The sequence below is a fragment of the Hemiscyllium ocellatum genome, chromosome 12 (assembly GCF_020745735.1).
Source record: "Hemiscyllium ocellatum isolate sHemOce1 chromosome 12, sHemOce1.pat.X.cur, whole genome shotgun sequence".
NCBI lineage: Eukaryota > Metazoa > Chordata > Chondrichthyes > Orectolobiformes > Hemiscylliidae > Hemiscyllium > Hemiscyllium ocellatum.
This window is the reverse complement of record NC_083412.1, coordinates 68,469,410-68,490,530: the sequence shown is the minus strand read 5'-3', so window position 1 is coordinate 68,490,530 and position 21,121 is coordinate 68,469,410. Positions and strand designations below refer to the sequence as shown.

Genomic DNA, 21,121 nt, shown 5'->3' with positions numbered 1-21,121 from the left:
CCAACACCAGCATTTCCAAATCATAAGCTATCCTTGACCTCCTTAAACAGCCAAGCAGTAAAATTTGACCCTTGGTCTAACTGAATCTCTCTGGGTAGCCCATACCACATGAAGAATGCTCCTAACTCTTCTACCAACCTTTTTGCCTTAATACTCCTTAATTGAGTTGCCTCCAGAAATCTGGTAACACATTCACTATAGTTAGCAAGTTCTGGTTTCCACTTTTAGTTCTCAGGAGGGCACCGACACAATCAATCAACCGTAACCCACGTGAAAGGTTCTTCAGATTCAGGAATTAGTAACAAAGGTGCTGGTTTTATTATCCCCTGTGGCTGACTACCATTTGCCATGTATGACACATACGGCAAAAGTTAACCACATCCTGGTGCCTTCCAGGCCAATACAAATGTTTTTGATACCTTAGCCTGAGTCTTTCGTACCCCTAGGTGACCTCCTACAGGCAGTTCATGTGCTACCCATAACACCTCCTGTCTGTCATCTAGCGGCAACACAATCTGGTGCATTTCAGTCCATTTCTCCTCTGCACTAACCTGCTGTGGTTTTTGTTTGTGTCTTAAGATTCGATCTTTCAGATAATACCCCCGCAGGAATATTCTCTGCCTCCTTTTCAGAGTACGCAGACACAGATTTATCTTTCATTGTCTTGTCTTGCTTTTGCAAGTCCCTTAGCCTTTCAGAACTAAACTCTTCTGTCTGACCCCTGTCCATTCAGGTTTTTCCTGCACATTAAGTCAAACAGGGTGTCCACTAACTGAACCTCAACTCCTCCATCTTTCTCTTTAGTTTTTGATTTGTACTGTGACTTATGATAGGGGGATCTAGTTACAACACAATTTGGGAAAATATCAGGATATTTCTGTTTTAACCCGTTGGTTTCTGGGTCTTCCTTGGGCTTCTCTCTAACAAAGGGTGTCGCTCCCACCTTGGGCCTTGCTAAATCATTTCCAAGAACAAACTGAATTCCTGGAACTGACATTCTGTCAATCACTCCCACTGTAACTTCCCCAATCTTGAGGTGGTGCTCCAACCTGATCTTACATAGGGGACGCTAAATTTTCTGTCCATAAATCCCACAAATTGACACACTCTCAGGTAACAGATCAGAAAGAGTGCAAATGCACTCATCTCATACTCTTAGATACTGGTTAGATCTTGTACCTCTCAAATTTATAACTTCTTGTCCTTCTCCCCCTGTTCTTTCTGAGTAAACTTTACCCACAGAGGGAAATTCTTTATAGAAATCAGGCACTAACTCCGTACTCAGTCCCTGCCTAGGCTGTGCACTCTCCTGCAGCACTTCAGCTTTTCTTAGGGTCTCCCTTACCAACTTCACTAATGCCACTGGCTTAGCTTCTTTTACCACATCTTTTCCCCCCATTGCCTTTCTTTAGTGTGTCCCATTTACCACAGCGGAAACACCTGACAATTTTCACCTCCTTTCCTCCCGTTTAGGCCTCTTTTTGAACCTGTGGCATGCACTTACCAGTGCTCTCTACTCTTGGCTTAGTTGGGTAGGATCTCCCCTTCTCTCAAATTTTAACCCTCACAGGACAAAATTCTGGTTGGAAGCTTGCCTTATGCACGAATATGTATTTAGCTGCTCATTCTTCTGCCCATCTCACTTCCTGAACTATCAGTTCTTCCATGTGAATTCTTATCATTTCTGGAAGTGAGTTTTTAAACACCAACAGCAGAATAATCTCTCCTTGATCCTTATTGGTCTTATCTCTCTGTAAGGCCTACACCCATCTATCAAAATGGCTGTGTTTCATTTCTTCGAACTCAACGTAAGTCTGATCTGGTTCGTTCTTTATGTTTTGGAACCAGTGTCTATACGCTTCTGGTGCCAACTCATAAGCACTTAAAATAGCCAGTTTGACCTCTTAATAATCCCTTGACCGCTCATCTGACTGCTTGGCAAATACCTGACTAGCTCTGCCTGCCAGTTTACACTGGACTAGCTATACCCATAAATCCTCAGACCACCCCATCTGCCAAGCCTTTTTTTTTTCAAATGAAATAAAGAATGTTTTGATATCTTTCCTATCAAAATGTGGCAGAGTTTGGACATACTTGTATATGTCTCTATCTTGCCTTTTAATCTCCATCCTGTTAACTTGACTTTGCTAACTAAGGCAAAATCAATTTCAAACCCAGATATTGTATTCAGATGTAGAACCTTCTCTATAGATTCCTCTTGGTTGACGTTGGTGTTCTGCTGCACAGATTTCTTATGGACAGGTACCTTTCACAGAACTGTTCGGCTGGTAGTCAGTTTGTTGGAACTCATTGTGTTCTCGTCCTAACTGTTCAAAATGTCCAATTTTATATCCCAAAACATAGGATCATTTCATTGATTTGATGTCATCCCAAATAGTAAAATTCAAATTCAATTGGATTTTGGTATCTGGGGCATAATTTAAACTGATTGGCCGAATTTGAATTTGTTGCGTGGCAACACAACACCAGCTGTTTGTGTCAACCAAATGTTACATTTTTAAATCTTTCAGCACACTAGGTGCTTCTCTAAGTCGTTGTCAGCTTCCTCTCTGTCTTCAAAGTACAATACGCACCTATACCTTCATTACACTTGTTAAGATTAAGCATGTTCACAGCCAATGTACAAACTTCCAGCAAAGCTTGTTGGTTAGTAATCAGAATGAAGGGACTGACAGATTATTTTAATTTCTTAACTCCAATATTCTGTGGCTAATATTATATCTCTTTCACTGTCACCCGATGACTGCACAAAGCCAATATTAAGCTTAGAACGTTCATACTCTGCATAGTTTAGCTTCATTGGGGAAAGCATTCTGTATTAGCTTCAAGCTCCCAGAATGCAAAGATATGAAGCCTTAATTTGGTGATTTGCCACAAATTCCACCTCAAATCAAGGGGACTGGATAATTTATCGAAATGCCTGCAAACAGCATCACCTGTAGTGACTCAGGAGATCAAACGCTACTCCCTCATGTATGCAATGATCTTAGAGAAACCCGAGCATTAGCAGCAGCAGGATATTTAAATCAGGTTGATGGCAAGAGGTCAGGATTTCTAAATGGCTGTGTTAATGGCTATCACCAGTATGGGTGCAGTCACACACACATGCGAAACTCATTGTAAGAAATCCTCAAGATTCCCAAGCCTGTCGATCATTTACCATTGGCCAAGGAAATGCTGATGAATATTTGGTCTGAAATGAGGACCCAAACAGGTTTCATGCTGTTGTGAACTTCTCCTCTGGAATACTGTGCAGGGAACTAGTCACCTTATTGAAATAAATATGTCAGTGGTTGTAGACAGTTCAATGGATGTTTACTGGAGCTGGAAGGTGGGCTAGTTGTCCTCTAAGGAAAGGGTTGATAGGCTGTGTTTCTATCTGCTGGGGTTTTGAGGAGTAAGTGGTAACTTAACTGAAAGATATACAATTGTGAGGCATCTGGACAGGGTAGATCTGCCAAGATCTTATTGAATGATAGAGCAGTCTCGAGGGACTGAGGGGTCTACAACTATTCTAATTCTTCTGTTCATATGTAAATGACATGGAGGATGGGACCAAATGTATGATAGCTAAATTTAAAGATGGCACACTTAGGTGAGGAAATGGCTTGTGAAGAGAGCATAAACAAACTACAACTTAATGCAGAAAGGCTAGTTGACTGGGAAAGATCCAACAAATAGAGCACATTGTGGGAAAATGTAAAACTGACCATTTTGGAAGGAAGAATTAAATAGAAACTGATAAATTAAATGGAGTGAGTCATATAATAATAGAGATGTACAGCACAGAAAAAGACCCTTTGGTTCAAATCATTCATCCCAAGCAGACATTTTAACCCAATCTACTCCCACTTGCCTCACATCCCTGTAAACCCTTCCTATTCATATACCCATCCAAATGCCTTTTAAAGGTTATAATTGAACCAGCCTCCACCACTTCCTCTGGCAGCTCATTCCATACTCAGATTACAGACCTTAGAAACGCTCAGGGATCTGGATGTCCTAATGCATGGTTCTCAAAAGATTAGTATGCAGACACAGCAATTGATGTGGAAGGATATTATTGTTTATGACTAGGAAATTGAATACGAAATCAGGAAGATCATGCTTCCGCTATACAGGGCATTGATGAGACCCCATATGGTGAGCTATGTAGAGTATCAGTCTCCTTATTTCACAAAGACATAAATTCTTTGAAAGTAGTTCAGGGGAGGTTTACAAGACTAAGTACTAAGGATAGATGGGTTATCTTATGAGGAATTGTTGAACAGGCTAATCCTGTATTGTATTCCCAAGAGGCCATTATCACAGAGTTTATGAGATTGGAAGGTGTTGTGCAAGGGAGTTCTGGTTCCCAGCACCACTTTATTATCTTTATCATCCATCAATTTTGTGGCCCACGGCATGAGCAGAATGATCGATTATTGCAGTTCTACTGCTTTAGTCTCCTTTCCTCTTGACTGACTCTTTCTCTCTTTTTTCAGCCTTTCTTCAATGAAACAAACCTGTTCATTTTAAGTTAATTTCCTCTGACACTTGACAATTTCATATTCTCTGGTTCCGGTCTTCTCCTTTTCACTGTGAACACTAACATTTCCAAAGCTGTACCCTCACTAAGATCATCTTCATGTGCCTGTGCTTTCCTGAAGCAGTTAAAAATGACACAACACCAGGATATAGTCCAACAGGTTTAATTGGAAGCACACTAACTTTCGGAGCGACGCTCTTTCAGTTCTTCTTCTTTCTTGGCCAAATGTGGGAGTGTTTTGGAGAGTAAACCTTAAGTAAATCTCCAAAATTTGTTGTTTTAAAACATTGTAACTTTCCACAGCCTCATAACGAATCAATCTTGGGAACAGAAGCAAGTTGGAAGAGTTACCCATCTCCAAAATTCTATTCTACAACTGTACAACTAAAGGAAAAGGAAACATCTCTTTGGACGGACAGGCTATTGCAATGTGGCTACCTGAATCACAGCTTCACCCCTGAAGAAAGGTCAGAGGGGACGTTCCTTATGAAAATGATTGAATGGCCTGCACCCCCCAAATCTGCTGTGCCCTTTCAGAAAAGCAGCGACCCAGCACATGTTCACTTTGTAATTTTAAATTCAGCAAAGACTTTCTATGTGGGAGATCAGCTACAAGTGATGCTGCAGATGAGAGATTTTGAAGGTCACCCAAAGCAATATGGGGGTGACTATCTCCAAGCTCGGATCCACACCCCAGCTTTAAAGGCTGGTTCAGCAGGAACTGTTATAGACAACCAAAATGGAATTTACTATATCAATTTTACTTTATCTTGGCCGGGAAAAGTTGAAGTCTCTGTTTTACTGGTTCATCCCTGTGAAGGGATCCAAGCACTTAAAAGACTCCGCGAGGAACGGCCAGAGAGAGTATATTTTAAAAGTACCTTCAAATCAGGAGCTGTCTCCGAGACCACTGTGTGTAATCTTTGTTTGTCTCAATCTCATCCACTCTGTAACTTTACTGATATCAGGACTGGGGAGCCCTGGTTCTGTTACAAACCGAAGAAGCTTCCCTGCTCTGCTCGTATCAACCACGCAATGGGAGGTTATCAGCAGAAGCTTTTAATAGAAGAAGAAAGACATTTCTTCCAAAGGTATGTTACTGATTATATTCCTTTCGTTTATTCACCTCCTGAGTTGGGATTAAGGCACAAGTATATTGATCTGCAACTGTAATTCGGGTTTGTGTCTCCAGAAGAGCATGGACCCCGCAATGATGGCAACACTTGTAATAGCTGGCATAACATAAAAACTAGATCTAACATTGTACTAAGAGATTTTATTGGATGTTTATTATGGTTGCTGCTATATACATGTATGACAGTAATCGACACATCAGGATAGTATGAGCATGCTTTTTAAAGTTGTACTGTGTTTGAGCCATGAACCAGAACCAGATACATTTACCAGGTTCTTGTGACAGTGAACCTCAAGAGGCAATGTGTTGAAATTGAGCACCTCTGTGTTATACCCTTGTCTATTATTCAAACCCCCTTTTAGTGTGATTCCATGCTGAAATCTGGAAGCAATGCATTTGTTTTATCAAATCGCACCTATCATTTCTGAAATGTCCATTTAAAAATACAAACATTGAAATCTCTGGGTACAACTCAATTCCTGTTGGAGATGATTGTTAGACATTGAGTGGCAGATAATAGTTGCTAATTTGTCTTGAATCTGTGAGGGAGGACATTTCAAATAATATCGATAAAATACAACCCAGCCAAATACGACCTCATCAATCTACTCCAGATCATCAGTAAAGTGATAGAAGGTATCATCAACAGTGCTATCATGCAGCACCGACTCAGCAATAACCTGCTCAGTGACACCCAGTTTGGGTTTTGTCAGGACCACTCAGCTCCTCATTACAGCCTTGGATTAAACATGGACAAAGGAGCTGAATTTCAGATGAGGTAAAAGTGGCAGCCCTTGACATCAAGGCTGCATTTGACTGAGTGTGGCATCAAAGAGCCCTAGAAAACCTAAAACTCAATGGATATCAGGGGAAATTTCTGCACTGGTTGGAGTCATACCTGTAACATAGGAAGATGACCAGGTTGGTCAAGGTCAGTCATCTCAGCTCCAGAACATTTCTGCAGGAGTTCCTCAGGGTAGAGTCCTAGGTCCCTCTTCAACTGCTTCTTCAATGGCCATCCATCCATCATGAGGTCAGAATTGGATGTTTGCCAATGTTCAGCACCATTCAAGATTCCTCAGGTACTGAATCAGCCTATGTTCAAATGCAACAAGATCTGGGCAGTGTCCAGGACAATATCCACACAAATGCCATGCTATGACCATCTCCAATAAGAGATAATCTAGCCACCATTCCTTGATATTCAATGGTATTACCATCATTGAAAACCCCACTCTCAACATCCTGGCGGTTATCACTAAATAGAAACTCAAATGGACTCACTGTATAAATACATGGCGACAAAAGCAGATCAGAAACTAGGAATACTGTGGCAATCATCTCATCACCTGAGTCCCCACTTGCCTGGATGAGTGCGTCAACAACAACACTCTCAAAGATTCACACCATCCAAGACAAAGCAGCCCGCTTGATTGTTTGCACAACCACAGTCATCAAGTCCCTCCACATCTGACATTCAGTAGCAGCTGTGTATACCATTGACATGATGTACTGCAGAAAATCATCAAAAATACTGAGACAGCACCTTCCAAACACATGGCTCTTCTGTCTAGAAGGGCAAGCACAGCAGATACATGGGAACACCACCAGCTGCAAGTGCCACCCCAACACCCCCAAATCAAGTTTCCATCCCGACTTCGAAATATATTGCTGATCCTTCACGGTCACTTGGTCAAAGTCCTGTAATTCCCTCCATAAGGTCATTATGGATCCACCTAAGCTCGTCACCACCTTCTGTCTGGAAACTAGGGACAGATAATTAATGCTGCCCAGTCAGAGAGGCCCACATCCCATGAATAATTAAAAGAAAAGTAATCCCAGACCATGCTCCAATACTGAAAATGTGTTGCTGGAAAAGTGCAGCAGGTCAGGCAGCATCCTAGGAGCCGGAGAATCGACGTTTCGGGCATGAGCCCTTCTTCATGCTTTTCCAGCAACACATTTTCAACTCTGATCTCCAGCATCTGCAGTCCTCACTTTCTCCATGCTCCAATATTTCCAGGACCTGTCCGAAAAACAACACACAGCACATACTTTAGAATTAATCCATTTTCGGTTTCCCAGATGCTGAAAATCGTGATTTCAGAGAGAAGGATAAAGTTAAAATTGGAAGATAGTAATATTTGAAAATCTTTTCTCTGATGGGAGATAAATACAATGGGTTGTTTTATTGTATATTTCAATATATACACACTGGACTCAATTTTTCAAGTTGAATCTATTGTCAAAATTCATGAATTCTAATTTTGTCTCAATATTTCATTAACTTTCTGGATATAATGTTTCAGTGTGCTATTCTTTCTCAACACTGATTTCTCCAGAAGTGATTGACCTGTAGCTGAGGTAGATATCCACATATGCCAGTCTCCCACCAGTACGATCATGAAGTAACATTTAAGTGCTCCACATCTTATTATTCAACTCTGGCTTTATCTAGCTTCCGAGCCATGTGTACATTCTGAAATCAGAGTGAGGAATCCTGACTGATTGGACCTTCTCTCGCTCTTTGGAACTGAGGTGAATAATAGCACACTCACCATCACTCCAGACCATCTAATGCAACACACACATTGTCATTGAATCTGAAACGTGTGACGAGGGTTTCTTGTTTGAGGCAGTACCAGGGAGTCCGGAGATTTCTTGATGTTAGGAACTTGCTTCCCACCCAATTCTAGTTTTATCTTGGGGAGGTGTGGAAAGCCTGGGGTTGGGTTTTTCACCTCTAACATCAGTGTGAAAGTGCAATCTACAGTGACAACAGAGCGGATGCTAATGCAGAGGCATGTCTATCCCTGTTATAAGGCCCATCCCTGACATCATCTTTGTATCACAACAATGTAACATACTGTGAGTATAATGACTTTATTGATGGCATTACTGATGGTATTCTGGATGGTTGATAATATGTTGCCACTTGATATCTTAAAACTGGCTGAAAATACACGGTTTTTTTGGAGACCAACCTTCTCGCCACTCCCTGCAACTGGCTGTATTCTGAAAATGCAGCAGCTCATAGCATAGATCCAGGGTTGCAATCAGATCGCAACTCTACAGCCCCTCACATGACCTTGCAACTTCGACAGACGAGGCCAAACATTGAACAAACACCTGGCTTTTCTTCGCCTTTTGTCTCCCAAGTCTTATGCACTTCACACTTCTCAAGGAGAACTGGCCCTTTAGAACATTGCCTCACAATGTCAATGCATAGAGACTGGCACACACACACATACACACAGAGCAATAGTGCAACCACCATGTCTGTGCACTGCAAACCCATCAACACCAAACCCTATCCTTCCTTCGATGCTGCCTGACCTGCTGTGCTATTCCAGCACCACATTCTCGACTCTGATCTCCAGAATCTGCAGTCCTCACCGTTTCCTTTCCTTTCATTATCATACATCTGCAGCAATGTAATGATACATGACACATGGTAAACAGACTTCCAGATGCATGTGTTGCATCTAATCCCAGTGCCTATATGGTGGAGTACAGCAAGTAGTTTGGAGAGCTGGGACTCTCAGAATTAATGCTTCAGTGATTTTGATTTGGATACTCTGGTGAATGCACTCAATGATAAGACAGACCTCCAATTGTTTTCTCAATGAGCATCCTTTTGTGCAGGTGGTTCACAGTGTATCACTGGTGGGGCTCATTTTGCAGTTCTCTCAGAGGTGTTAAAAGCCACCTCTTCAAAGTCTGCACCTTGTCACCATCTCCATGTCTGCAGGAAGGACTGGTAGAGTTGAGGCAGAGTCAAAAAGTGTGGCATTGGAAAAAGCACAGTGAGTCAGTCAGCAAAAGATGTTTTTCCATTGTTATTGGTCTACTTGTGAGATTGACAGAATGGTATCCCTTCCTGGTAATAAACCTGTCTGATCTCTCCTTGAGGTCAAGGTTTAGTGTGGTCAATGAGTTCACAGTTGGCTGGATGACTGATGTGGAATGATGTCAATGATGTGGATTCAATCCAAGCATTTTCTGTAGAATTTCATGAAGACTCACCTCTGTGCCTTGTCCTTAGTGTGGAGTGATGCCTCTTAAGCAGTTTCCACTTTCTAATATAAAAAGATGCCTCCTGTCCTCAATAGTCTACACTGAAGTCACTCAACTTTTGAGGTATTGAGGGGCAGGGTCATGGGGAAAGTTGAGCGAGACGTTCTGAACCAAGGGAAGGGGATAAGGTTTCACTGATCATTGCCCACATCCATGCAGTCAACTGCCCACAACTGGAGACAAATGAAAGTCCTCCCAATCTGGCAGACAGGTCATTATGGTTACTCTGTCAGAACCACCCCAAATGTTCAGCTCATTGGAATGGTGGTGAGTTGAGGCCCTTAAGTGGCCATTAACTAACTTTTGTGCATTAATTGGTGGTGGGTCAGCCACAGAGCTTCCCCTTCTCACACCAGCACTTGATTGTAGTGGGATGGGGGCTAACTATCCCACCAGTGCTACCTCATCCAATTATTTCCTCATATTGCAACTGGACCTGCTGCCTCATCAAAATGGAAAATCTAGCCCAATAACTATGTTTCCCTCTCCACAAATGCTTCCTAAGCTGCTGAGTATTTCTAACATTGTCTGCCATTGTTTTGAGATTTGGTCATCTGTGCTGGATGCTCTGTCTAGTTGGGAGTTCAAACGACATAATCTTCTTTCATTGCAATGGAATTTGTATCTACATTTTTACAAAATTCACTCATTGAGCATGGCCATCAGTGGCTGGCCAGTGTTTATTCCCTGTCCCTAGCTGCCCTTGAGAAAATGGTGTGAGCAGCCTTCTTCAATACACTTGAATGGCTTGCTCGGAGATTTGAGAGTCTGGAGTCACATGCTGTAAGGGTGGCAGATTTATTTCCCTGAAGGGCTTTACTGAGCAAGATGGTTTTTTTTCCCCACAATTTACAATGGTTCCATGCTAAACAGCAGATTGAGATATTTGTCAACTGAATTCAAATTCCACCAGCTGCTGTGGCAGGATTCAAGCACAGGTTAACTGAGTTTCTAGAATTATAGATTAGCGATTAATATCAATCGACCGTCATCTCCCCTGATGAATTGCTCAAGGTAGTTGCAGTGCCATGGGGTGGGGAAATGGATTTAAACAGTGCATCCAACTGAAGAGGGTTACATTTCCTTCTTTTGGTGACGTGTAAAGGAAACAAATGTGCAAGGTGGGAGATGAAGCTCAGCATCACAGCCAAGTGAGTTTCCCAGCCAGTAGGAAGAGGGAGGTGGGAACATCATCACAAACAAAAACAATAGACCTTGAATTTTGACATGTCACAGCTTGAACTGCCAGCACGGCTTGCTGATCTCCCACATGGTAAATGGATTCCTGTCCTGTGTAATTTATATTGATTACAATTCTGGTTGCAATTACTTCAGATAATAACTATAATAATGATAAAAAGAATGTATTTTCAGTGGCGTCAACGTCAAGAGGCCCATATTGCCCAATGGCCTGGGATATGTAACTGTGCAACCTTCACCTCATACAGGTAAGAGCAATATAAATGATAGTAATGACTGTTGTATTAGTTTATTTATCTATTAAAGGGAGAGCAAGTAAGTAATCCTTTGCTGCAGATATTGTATCGTGCTCGAAAGGTTCAACTCACAAGGAAAGAGAAACCTATGAATGTGTTGGAACAATGAAGTATTTGTTCTCAATGACGTAGTTGAAGCCTCAGGCAGACTTTGGATGCATACCCCAGGAGATGGACCTGTTTCCACCTTCAGGGAAGTAATTGGATCTGAGGCCATCGTCAGTCATGATTTTATTGAATGACAGAACAAGGAGCCATCTGGTTCACTCCAGCCCTGAATGTGCTTTTAACCAGACTGTATCAATGACTCTGTGTCTTTTAGCTTGAATTACAAAAGGGCACAGAATTAACTTTTCCAGTTCTGTTAAAAAAGCAACACAGATAGCCTTGATTGACAACCAGATGTCTCAAAATGATTTGCAGCTAATGAAATATTTTGCAAGGTGGTCATCACTGTAATGCAACGTGTGAAAATGCAGCAGACAATTTAGTGCATCATAAAGAAATTAAATGCACTGAGCTAATACCCACAGAGCCTGTGCTACTACTGTTGATTGAAGGACAGTATTGACAGGAGGCCCAGGTAAACTCCTATGTCCTTCTACAAAGTAGTAAGGTGGGATCTTTTGTATTCACCTGGGAGGAAGGATAAAGCAATGTTTGGTTTATTACAGCTGAAAGGTGATACTTCCAGCAGTGCAGTACATCCCCTGCCAAGTCACTGTCTGAGTCTATCAACCTAGAATTATTTTTATCAGGTTTTTTTGGCAACCCACATACGTGTTTCACGAGACCATGTTATAGAGTCATACAGCACGGAAACAATCCAATCAATTCATGTTGAACATAATCCCCAACTAAACTAGTCCCAGCTGTCTTCTCCTCATCCATATCCCTTCAAACCATTCTTGTTATAGTTACCCAAGTGTCTATTAACCATTGCAATTGTGTCCATAACCACCAGTTTATTTCACATGTGAACCACCCTCTGTGTAAAACAGAATTTGCCCCTCGAGTCTTTTTAAAATATCTCTCCTCTCACTTTCAAAGTCTGTGCCCTAATCTTGAAATTTCCCATCCTCAGGAAAAGGCACCTATTATTAACCCTATCGATACCCCTCATGATATTTCAACTTCTGCAAGGTCACCTTTCAATCTCCTCTGCTCCAGTGAAAAAATCCTGGCTTATCCAAACTTTCTTTATAACTCAAACCTTTTAATTTTTCTGCATTGTATGTTCCTTTGACATCATGAAGTGCCTTTATGGTTTTCCTTCCCAACATTTCTGGGCCTTTGTCATTTTCCTTTTGCCTTGGTAACCAGAACTCAATTTAAAAATAACAAAAAGCCCACATCTTCCAATCTCGGTCAGAATTCTTATTTCTGACAAACCCAACATTCCCAGAGTTTTTTCAACTGAAATAAAGTCCAACACACAGAGACCATCGTCAGAGTGGATCATCACAGAAACTGTGCTCTTTACTGCAGTAGGTGTTGAACTCCAGTCAGTACCCACAGTTTAACAGACCCAGAACTAATTAGTCAGTGACTAAGAAAAGTGGGTGAAGATCATGAATTTTCAAAGCGAGTTGTGATAATTTATAATTTGGTTAAGGTAGGCTAATTAAAAGCTTTGAATTAATCTCTGCAAATAGTCTAGATCATATGCTATAGGAGATGTTCAATCAGTTATTGAGTTAATGAATGAAATCAGACTTCATTCAATGTAATAAAGTAAATTAGCATAATCAGCTAACAGCTATGTAAGGAACTAATAAAAGACAAAGAAGTTATAGTTATCAGACACAGAAGACAACGTCAATACTGGCTTCAAATCCCAGCCAACAAACAAGAACACACTTCCTCCCTCAATATCATTTAATCTGTCCATGAGTTTACATGTTTTCTCACTCTAAGATGATCGATTGTTTTAGAGTGTTTATGTGATGTGTTTGTGGGAGGTGTGGTGGCTCAGTGCTGAGCACTGCTGCCTCACATCACAGGGAAACCAGGTTCGATTCCAGCCTCGGGCAACTGTCTGTGTGGAGTTTGCATATTCTCCCCGTGTCTGCATGGGTTTCCTCCAGTACTCTGGTTTCCCCCCACAATCCAAAAATGTGCAGGTTAGATGAATTGGCCGTGCTAAATTGCCCATAGTGTTAGGTGCATTAATTAGATTTGATTACTTAGTGTGGAAACAGGCCCTTCGGCCCAACAAGTGCACACCAACCCTCCAAAGACCAACCCAACCAGACCCATTTCCCTACATTTACCATTTCATCTAACAGCAAAGGCAATTTATCATGACAAATTCAACTAATCTGCACATTTTTGGACTGTGGGAGGAAACCAGAGCACCGGCAGAAACCCATGCAGACACAGCGAGAATATGCAAACTCCACACAAACAGTTGCCTGAGGCGGGAATTGAACCCAGATCTCTGGTGCTGTGAGGTAGTAGTGCTAACCACTTTGCCACCGTGCCACCCATTAGGTGTAAATGTGGGGAATGGGTCAGGGTGGGTTATTCTTTGGAGGATCGGTGGGGACTTGTTGGCGAAAGGGCCTGTTTCCACACTGTAGGGAATCTAATCTAATCATTTGTTATGGACCAGGCCAGACTCTCTTAGAATATTTTAAGAAGGTAGTCTAGACTCTAACTGTTTCGTATTTGAAAGGCAGATGTGTAGTGGATAAGCCAGGAGTGATGCAGCTGTTCAAACCACTTGTCTATAAGCAAAACAGAATTTATTTAGACATGAAGAAAACAAACCAGAATTTAAAATAATCCAGCAATTGGAAAACTCAACCGACTCAATACAGCAACTTAACTGAGGAACTATCCCAATTCCCGGAACACCTCACAAACACACCCCTAGGCAATAGATATATTCAAACACATAGAGTCATAGAGATGTACAGAGAATTAATAATTAAAATGAATAATCATGTAACTTTTATTCACTTTGGATTCTTCATTACTTATTCATTAGTTGCAGACTAATTCACAAGGTTCTTCTAATTTGTCATTTGTTGCTGGTCAATGATTATTAATATCTCTAGTTTGACAGTGTCCTATGCAAATTAAGTGCAGTAATCAAAACGTATTTTGCATCAGTACAAAATCTTCTCCTTTCATATTAGTCAAATATATGTATTTATAAAATTCCTCGAGGAGTGGTCAATTTAATAAATTAAATCAGAAAGCAAAATCTGCAAGCCCACTCTACAACAAGTGGCTGTGTGAAAGAGCAAGGTGCCAGATGGGTGAGGGAACAGATTGTCATGTGGGGGAGGGGGTAACATGTCAAGGGATATCAAATCTTGGGTTGGAGTGGGTATTGAGTCTTGAGAGTGAGGGGCAGGAGCAGTTGCCTGAGCTTGGCAGGGAAGAAGTTGGCAACTGTCAGGTTGTGTGGCGAAACAAGAGCAGTCTGGGGTGGGGGTGTTCTCGGTGGGGATTATTGTGTTGGATGTCCAGGGTAGAGTGGGCCAGTATGAATGTTTGTGAACCAATCTAAGTGATTGACCAAGAGTTATGGGACATTTCAATCCTCTAACCTTTCATGACAAACATTTAAGGTTAAACAAAGCCATCTGAAGTTTCCACCTCTGAATTAGAGTCAGGACCCATCAGAAATTTCAACTTTCCATGAGATTCCCACATGGTCAGTGCGTTTGGACGTCTGAGAAATGCATCTTTCTGAGTTCATCCAGACTCTCACTGTCTGCTCACTGGAGGATCTGTGCCAGTGAGTGTTTGGCCCATTGTGGCCATTTAACTTTACGGTTTTACTTTACTTTGTCACTCTTTGTTGATAATAAAAAAACTTTATTTTGCGATTCACTATTGCCCCTGAAACTATGATAAGCCAACTTAAAAAAAATTGGAATGACCTCCACCTCAGATGCAGAGCATTTTGTTTGGGTTGCAATTCATGTGCTTTTCTTTTCAGGCATAAATCTTGGAGGATGTGTCTCCAGCAAGCCCTTGCTTTCACCGGCTGGATTTTATTATCAGGACCAGTGGATGTCAAGAAACTGTAATGTTCGACGCTTCAACACTCCTGCAAATATTACAAACTGTCTCCGTGGGAAAAAAGTTCACATTTTTGGAGATTCCACTATACGTCAGTGGTTTGAATATTTGACAGAATTTGTACCAGGTGATGTTTATCCATATTTCTCATGGATTTTGATATAATTTGCTTTATGTGTTACATATAATCATCTTTTATAAATTCCTAGGCATTTATACTTTCTTCAACATTTGTAAAGTCAGTCAGTATTTCGACACAGCACACTTTAAACTGCAGTGAAGCAGCTTACATTTGTATATCATCTTTATTGTAATAAATTGTTCTGAAGTAGTACAAAATTAAGAGAGTAATAAAGCAAAATTAGATGTCATGCTCCATCAACGGATATCAAGATAGATGGTCAAACAAGGCAAGGGTGAGGGGTATCTCAAAGGAAGAAAATGAGGTCAAGTGTCAGAGATGCTTACAGATTGAATTCCCGATCATAGGTGACTAAAGCCCTGACCATCAATGGTGTAGTGATTAAATCTGGGACTGTTCTAGCACCCTATGGTGATAGGAGTACAGCCGTCTCAGTGCTGGGGTGATAAGAGATAAGTTATGATGAGATGTAGATGACAGTTTTAAAATCAAGTTTTCATTTGAGCGTGGGCCATTGCAGGTGCATAGATGCGATCGGTGAATAGGATTTGCAGCAAATAAAGTCAAAGGCAGAACGAAATTTCACTATGAATGGGGTTTGTGGGAATAAATTTGAATGATCTCGTGTCAAGGTCACTATAGCATTAATGAGGGTCTCGAGAGGAGCTGAGCTGAGGCAGTGGCGATGTCAGAAAAGTAGAAGAGATAGAAACAGGAAGAGGCCATTTGGCCCCTTGACCCTGCCTTGTCATACAATAGGATCATGGCAAATCTGTCACAGGCCTCATCCCCTCTCTTGTGCCAGCTCCTCATAGCCCTCAACTCCTGAATGTTTCCAAAATCTATCCACCTCCACAGTAAAATCATTCAGTTGTACTGGATGATAGCTAATTCCAAACATTACCAACTCTCTGGTAGAAATTCTTTTGCACCTTTTCTCTCCCTGTCCCCTTATTCTGTAGCAATGTTCCCGAGTTCAAGATTCCCCCACGAATGGACACACCTTCACATCATCTACCCTCTCAAGCCCCAACAGAATCGTGCATGTTTCAATAAGACTGCTCCTCATTCTTCTGAACTCAAATGAATGAACGCCTAACTGGCCATTCTTGATGTGTTAACCCCTTCCCCGCAGGACTCAGTCGAGTGGATGTCTTTTTGACTGTCTCCAATGCCAGTACATCCATTTTTAAAAGCAGGAAGCAGAATGATACATACTACTCCAGGCACATCCTCATCAACACTGTATACTGTAAAAAGACTAATTTTAAATTTCAAACCCTCCACAACACAGCTCACAATTCCATGAGCTTTCTTACTACAGACTGAACTTGCATTAAAAGACCTTGTATTTCATGCACAAGAACATCCAGATACTCCTGAGTTGTGCATTTTTCGGTTCTCTCTCCATTTAACAATATGTCTGCCTCTTGATTCTTCCTATCAAAGTGCATGACATTGCACTTTACTGGATTCAACACAATCTATCAACCTTTGCTCACTCACTCAACCTGAATTCAGAAAAGACGTTTGTAATATTTTACACTGAGTCTCATATCAGCGGTCAGGGAAATAATGGAGAATATTTGGAAGGAAAGAATTAATCTACATGTAGAAAGGCAAGGTTTGATCAGGGAGAGTTGGTATGGCTTTGTCAGAGGGAGGTCACGCCTAACAACGTTGATTGAAGTTTTCAAGGTGATGATCAGGTGTGTAGTGGAGGGTAATGCAGTTCATGTAGTTTATATGGATTTCAGCAAAGCTTTTGGAAAGATCCCACATGGGAGACTTAGAAAGAAGTTAAAAGCACTTTATATTCAGGTTAACTTGGCCCGTCAGATCAAAAATTATGTTTGGGTAATGTTTATACAGAAATCCTAACTATTCCTTCAAATATATTCCTGAAATGAGTTCATGAAAGGGATTCAGGTTACCTTGGCAAGTTGGATCAAATATTGGACCTAAGTGTGAATGACAAAGAATTGAATTGCAGGTGCAGCAGGAAAATTAGAAGGCGATTGGAACATTGTCCTTCAGTACTAGAGGGATTGAGTTTAAAAATGGGAGTTTATGTTGGAGCTGTATGACGTGCTGGTGAGACCACACCTGGAGTAATGTGTGCAGTTCTGGTCTCCTTATTTGAGAAATGATGTACATGTACTGGATGGGTTGCAGAGGAGGTTCACATGGTTGATTCCAGAGTTGAGAGGATTTGCTTATGAGGAGAGATGGACTAGAACGGGACTATACCCATTGGAATTTAGAAGAATGAGGGGGGATCTTATAGAAACATAGAACATTGTGAAGGGAATAAATAAGATAGAAGCAGGGAGGTTGTTTCCGCTGGTGGGTGAAACTAGAACTAGGAGCATAGCCACAAAATAAAGGGGAGCAGATTTAGGACTGAGTGAGGAGGAATGTCTTCACCCAAAGGGTGGTGAATCTGTGGAATTTCCTGTTCAGTGAAGCAGCTGAGGCTACCTCGTTTAATGTTTTTTCGGCAAAGTGATAGTGTTTGAATAATAAAGGAATTAGAGGTTATGTGAACAGGTGGGTAAGTGGAAGTGAGTCCACATAAAGATCACAATACCATAAAACATAGGAGCAGAAAGTAGGCCATTCAGCCCATCGAGTCTGCTCCACCATTTAGCCATGGCTGGTAGGTTTCTCTGCTACATTCTCCCACTTTCTCGCGATAACCCTTGATGCCCTTGATACTCAAGAACCGAACGAAGTCAGCCATAATCACATTGCATGGCGGAGTAGGCTCAAGGGGCCAAATGGACTACTCCTGCTCCAATCCCTGATAGTTTTATGTTCTTACATAACTATCTCATTGCACAGACTCTGACTTCTTGTGCATCACCATTTCGCTTTTGCTGCACCAATTGTCTAGTGCATTTGGCCTTGAATTCTGGAAGTTACAATTTCACCCCTTCTGTCTTTCTTCATCCTTTTTTACCTTTGCAGAGTCCTTCCCACTTCTTTGACTCAGTATTTGATCATCATCATTATAGCTCAGAACCATCAGCAACCAGCAGCAGTTGCCAAACAGCCTCCACATGAAGACACACAGCTATACGTCCCCTCAGTCTGCAGACGACATTCACTGGGCCCAGAGTCGATTCTCCTTATGGTCATTTCATCCAGATGAATGGAGCACAGTGCCAACACCATTCTTTGACTGTAAATTGGTTGTTGCTTTAAAAGCATGCAGCATCTGTTTAGTCCCTGAAACCAATGCAGTTTTTCTGTTTTTTTTTCTTTCTTCCTCTTTCCTGTTGTTTTAGAAAAGGTTCACGCTAACAGCTATTTGAAGTTGCTTTGACATTTGATGCTCCCACATTCAGCATTGACTCAATGTTATACTGCAGTGGGTATTAGGGAAAGAGTATAGGCATTAAGGAAGGGAAACCTCTTGTTTCCTTCTTGTAGCTGCAGACACAAGGACAGTCAATCAGACAGATGACGATTTAAAGACCAAAAAAAATGTGGACGCTGCAAATCAGAAAGAAAACCAAAAATTGCCAGAAAAGCTCAGCAGGTCTGGCAGCATCTGTGGAGAGAAATCAGAATTAGCATTTCGGGTTGAATGACCCTTCTTCGGGACAATGGGTTCTGAGGAAGGATGACTTGAAACAAAATGTCAACTCAGATGATAATTCAAAGTGCCAATTTATTTGCGAATTGACATTCTGTTTCCAATGAGATATTGCCCATGCTACCTGTTTGCCCTCACATTCTTTACTTTTCCATTTCCTCCCACTATGCCAACTATAAGGGACTCCTCGATGCTGGCAGTGTGTGACGTGGCACACACCTGGTGTTTCAATGTGTTGTCAGCAACAGGAAACCTGAAGGTCCAGGCAGTGGTGAGCATGCCCTCTGCTGGTTATTCAAACTAGCTCAAGGGTGGCACCAAGTAAAGTTGTGTGTATATAGTAAGGTGAGAAGTGAGGAATTGCATGAGATAACTCGCAGAGTTCATGGAGAGAATGAAACTATCTGAAGTTTACATTTGGCAAAATTGAGCACTTAGTCTTCAATTTTAACATAATTTGAGGTACACTGCTTTATTCTGTCATTTATTTCTGGCTTGTTACTACTTCAGAACAATAAAAACGAGACATTATTGTTGCATTACAAAATTGTTTATTCTGTACATGATGGTATAAAATTGCATTTTGACCTATCAGTCTTTTTAATGAATATAACGCAAACAGCTCCTCAAAATGCTCAAGTTAAACTAAGACTGACTGTATGGCCCCACTTACAAATGCCTCATTCTGAAGAAGGTTCTGAAAATCTAGTCCCATCTACAACACCCTCCCATGTTATGCACCCTCTTGCTTGCTTATCATTAACAGAATCCTCTGCCTTGTGTGTCTCTGAATCTGTTAACTGACACAACTGCTGAGGCTGAATACTTTTTAACCTTGCTCTTTATATTCTTACCTGACTGCTTTCTTCTCTAACTGTTGGTTCTCATCTCAATTGCTTAACTGCCCAAGAACTCACCCACCTATTTCCCTGAGTGTTTCCTGGGGCATCCACTGGCCTACTGATCCGAATTATTTAATCTGGCTGCTCACTTGCCTTTTCTGACTTTCCGTTGTTGTATGAAACTGATGGTCCCGCAGTAAAGTAGGATAAGAGCTGAGAGCATCCCCAAGTTAAAACACTAATGTTCTTAGTGATTTGTCTACTTTGGTCTGTTCATAATGATCAATGGAATGATAACTCACTGTCAAGTTATGTGTAATTCCATCTTCTGTTTTAGGTCTGAAGAAGTTTGATCTTGGCAATTCTAGGAAGACGGGGCCACATCTCGCTTTGGATATAGACAACAAGATCAAGGTGGAATACTATGCTCATGGCTCACCGATCCGAATCTCGCCCATTTCAAATCAGGACCTGCCATTCATCGCAAATAAACTGGATGAGATTAAAGGTGGAAAGAACACTGTTATAGCCTTCACCATTTGGTGTCATTTCAACACTTTCCCAGTTGAACCATACATCCGCAGGCTCCAGAACATCCGCAGGTCAATTCTACGATTGCTGGAAAGGAGCCCAGATACACTGGTTGTAATAAAGACTGCCAATGTCCAGGCCCTTCCGCGGGAGGTCAGTCTCTACAACAGTGACTGGTATTCTTATCAACTTGACTTAGTGATGAGAAAGATGTTTGAGGGCATCAACGTGGCATTTGTGGATGCCTGGGAGATGACAATAGCACATTACCTACCTCATGAATTACATCCCAAAAGAATCATTATAAAAAATGAAGTAGATGTATTTCTTTCATATGTGTGTCCTTTATGAAAAGGTGAAGCACTGTTTATTAGATTGAAAATGGCAGCCATGAGATTTATGTTGTATGACAAAATGAAAAGGTTACAAGCATGTCCTTCAAGAATTTTGGAAGCATGTTTTTGATGATTGTATTGTAATTAAATAATATAGATCTACCAGCAGCATTTATCTTTTTTAAAAAGTGGTACTATGCCAACAATGCAACATTGAAGGGTATTATGTGCAATTGTGGCTTCAGTTCAGTTACAAATATCAGCAGGTTATTTCCTGACACTTTCAAGGGGAATGCTGAGTGGCACTGGGTAAGCTGGCCAGGTATGTAATGTGTCTGTCCCTGTTTCTGAGTCACCAGTCACTCTGTCCCTTAC

General features: G+C 41.3%; 1 protein-coding gene across 5 annotated transcripts in view; it reads left to right on the top strand.

The window, feature by feature from the left end:
• The window catches only part of LOC132820816 (NXPE family member 3-like), a 36,046-nt gene extending 15,192 nt beyond the window's left edge, over positions 1-20,854 (top strand). For all 5 annotated transcript variants that reach the window (XM_060833140.1, XM_060833142.1, XM_060833139.1 and 2 more), the window contains 4 exons: positions 4,853-5,640; positions 11,136-11,209; positions 15,213-15,422; positions 20,218-20,854. In XM_060833140.1, coding sequence (XP_060689123.1) covers positions 4,853-5,640; positions 11,136-11,209; positions 15,213-15,422; positions 20,218-20,762 — 1,617 coding nt within the window. In that variant the 3' untranslated portion in view covers positions 20,763-20,854. The remainder of the gene's footprint in view (positions 1-4,852; positions 5,641-11,135; positions 11,210-15,212; positions 15,423-20,217) is intronic.
• Positions 20,855-21,121: the final 267 nt, after the last annotated feature.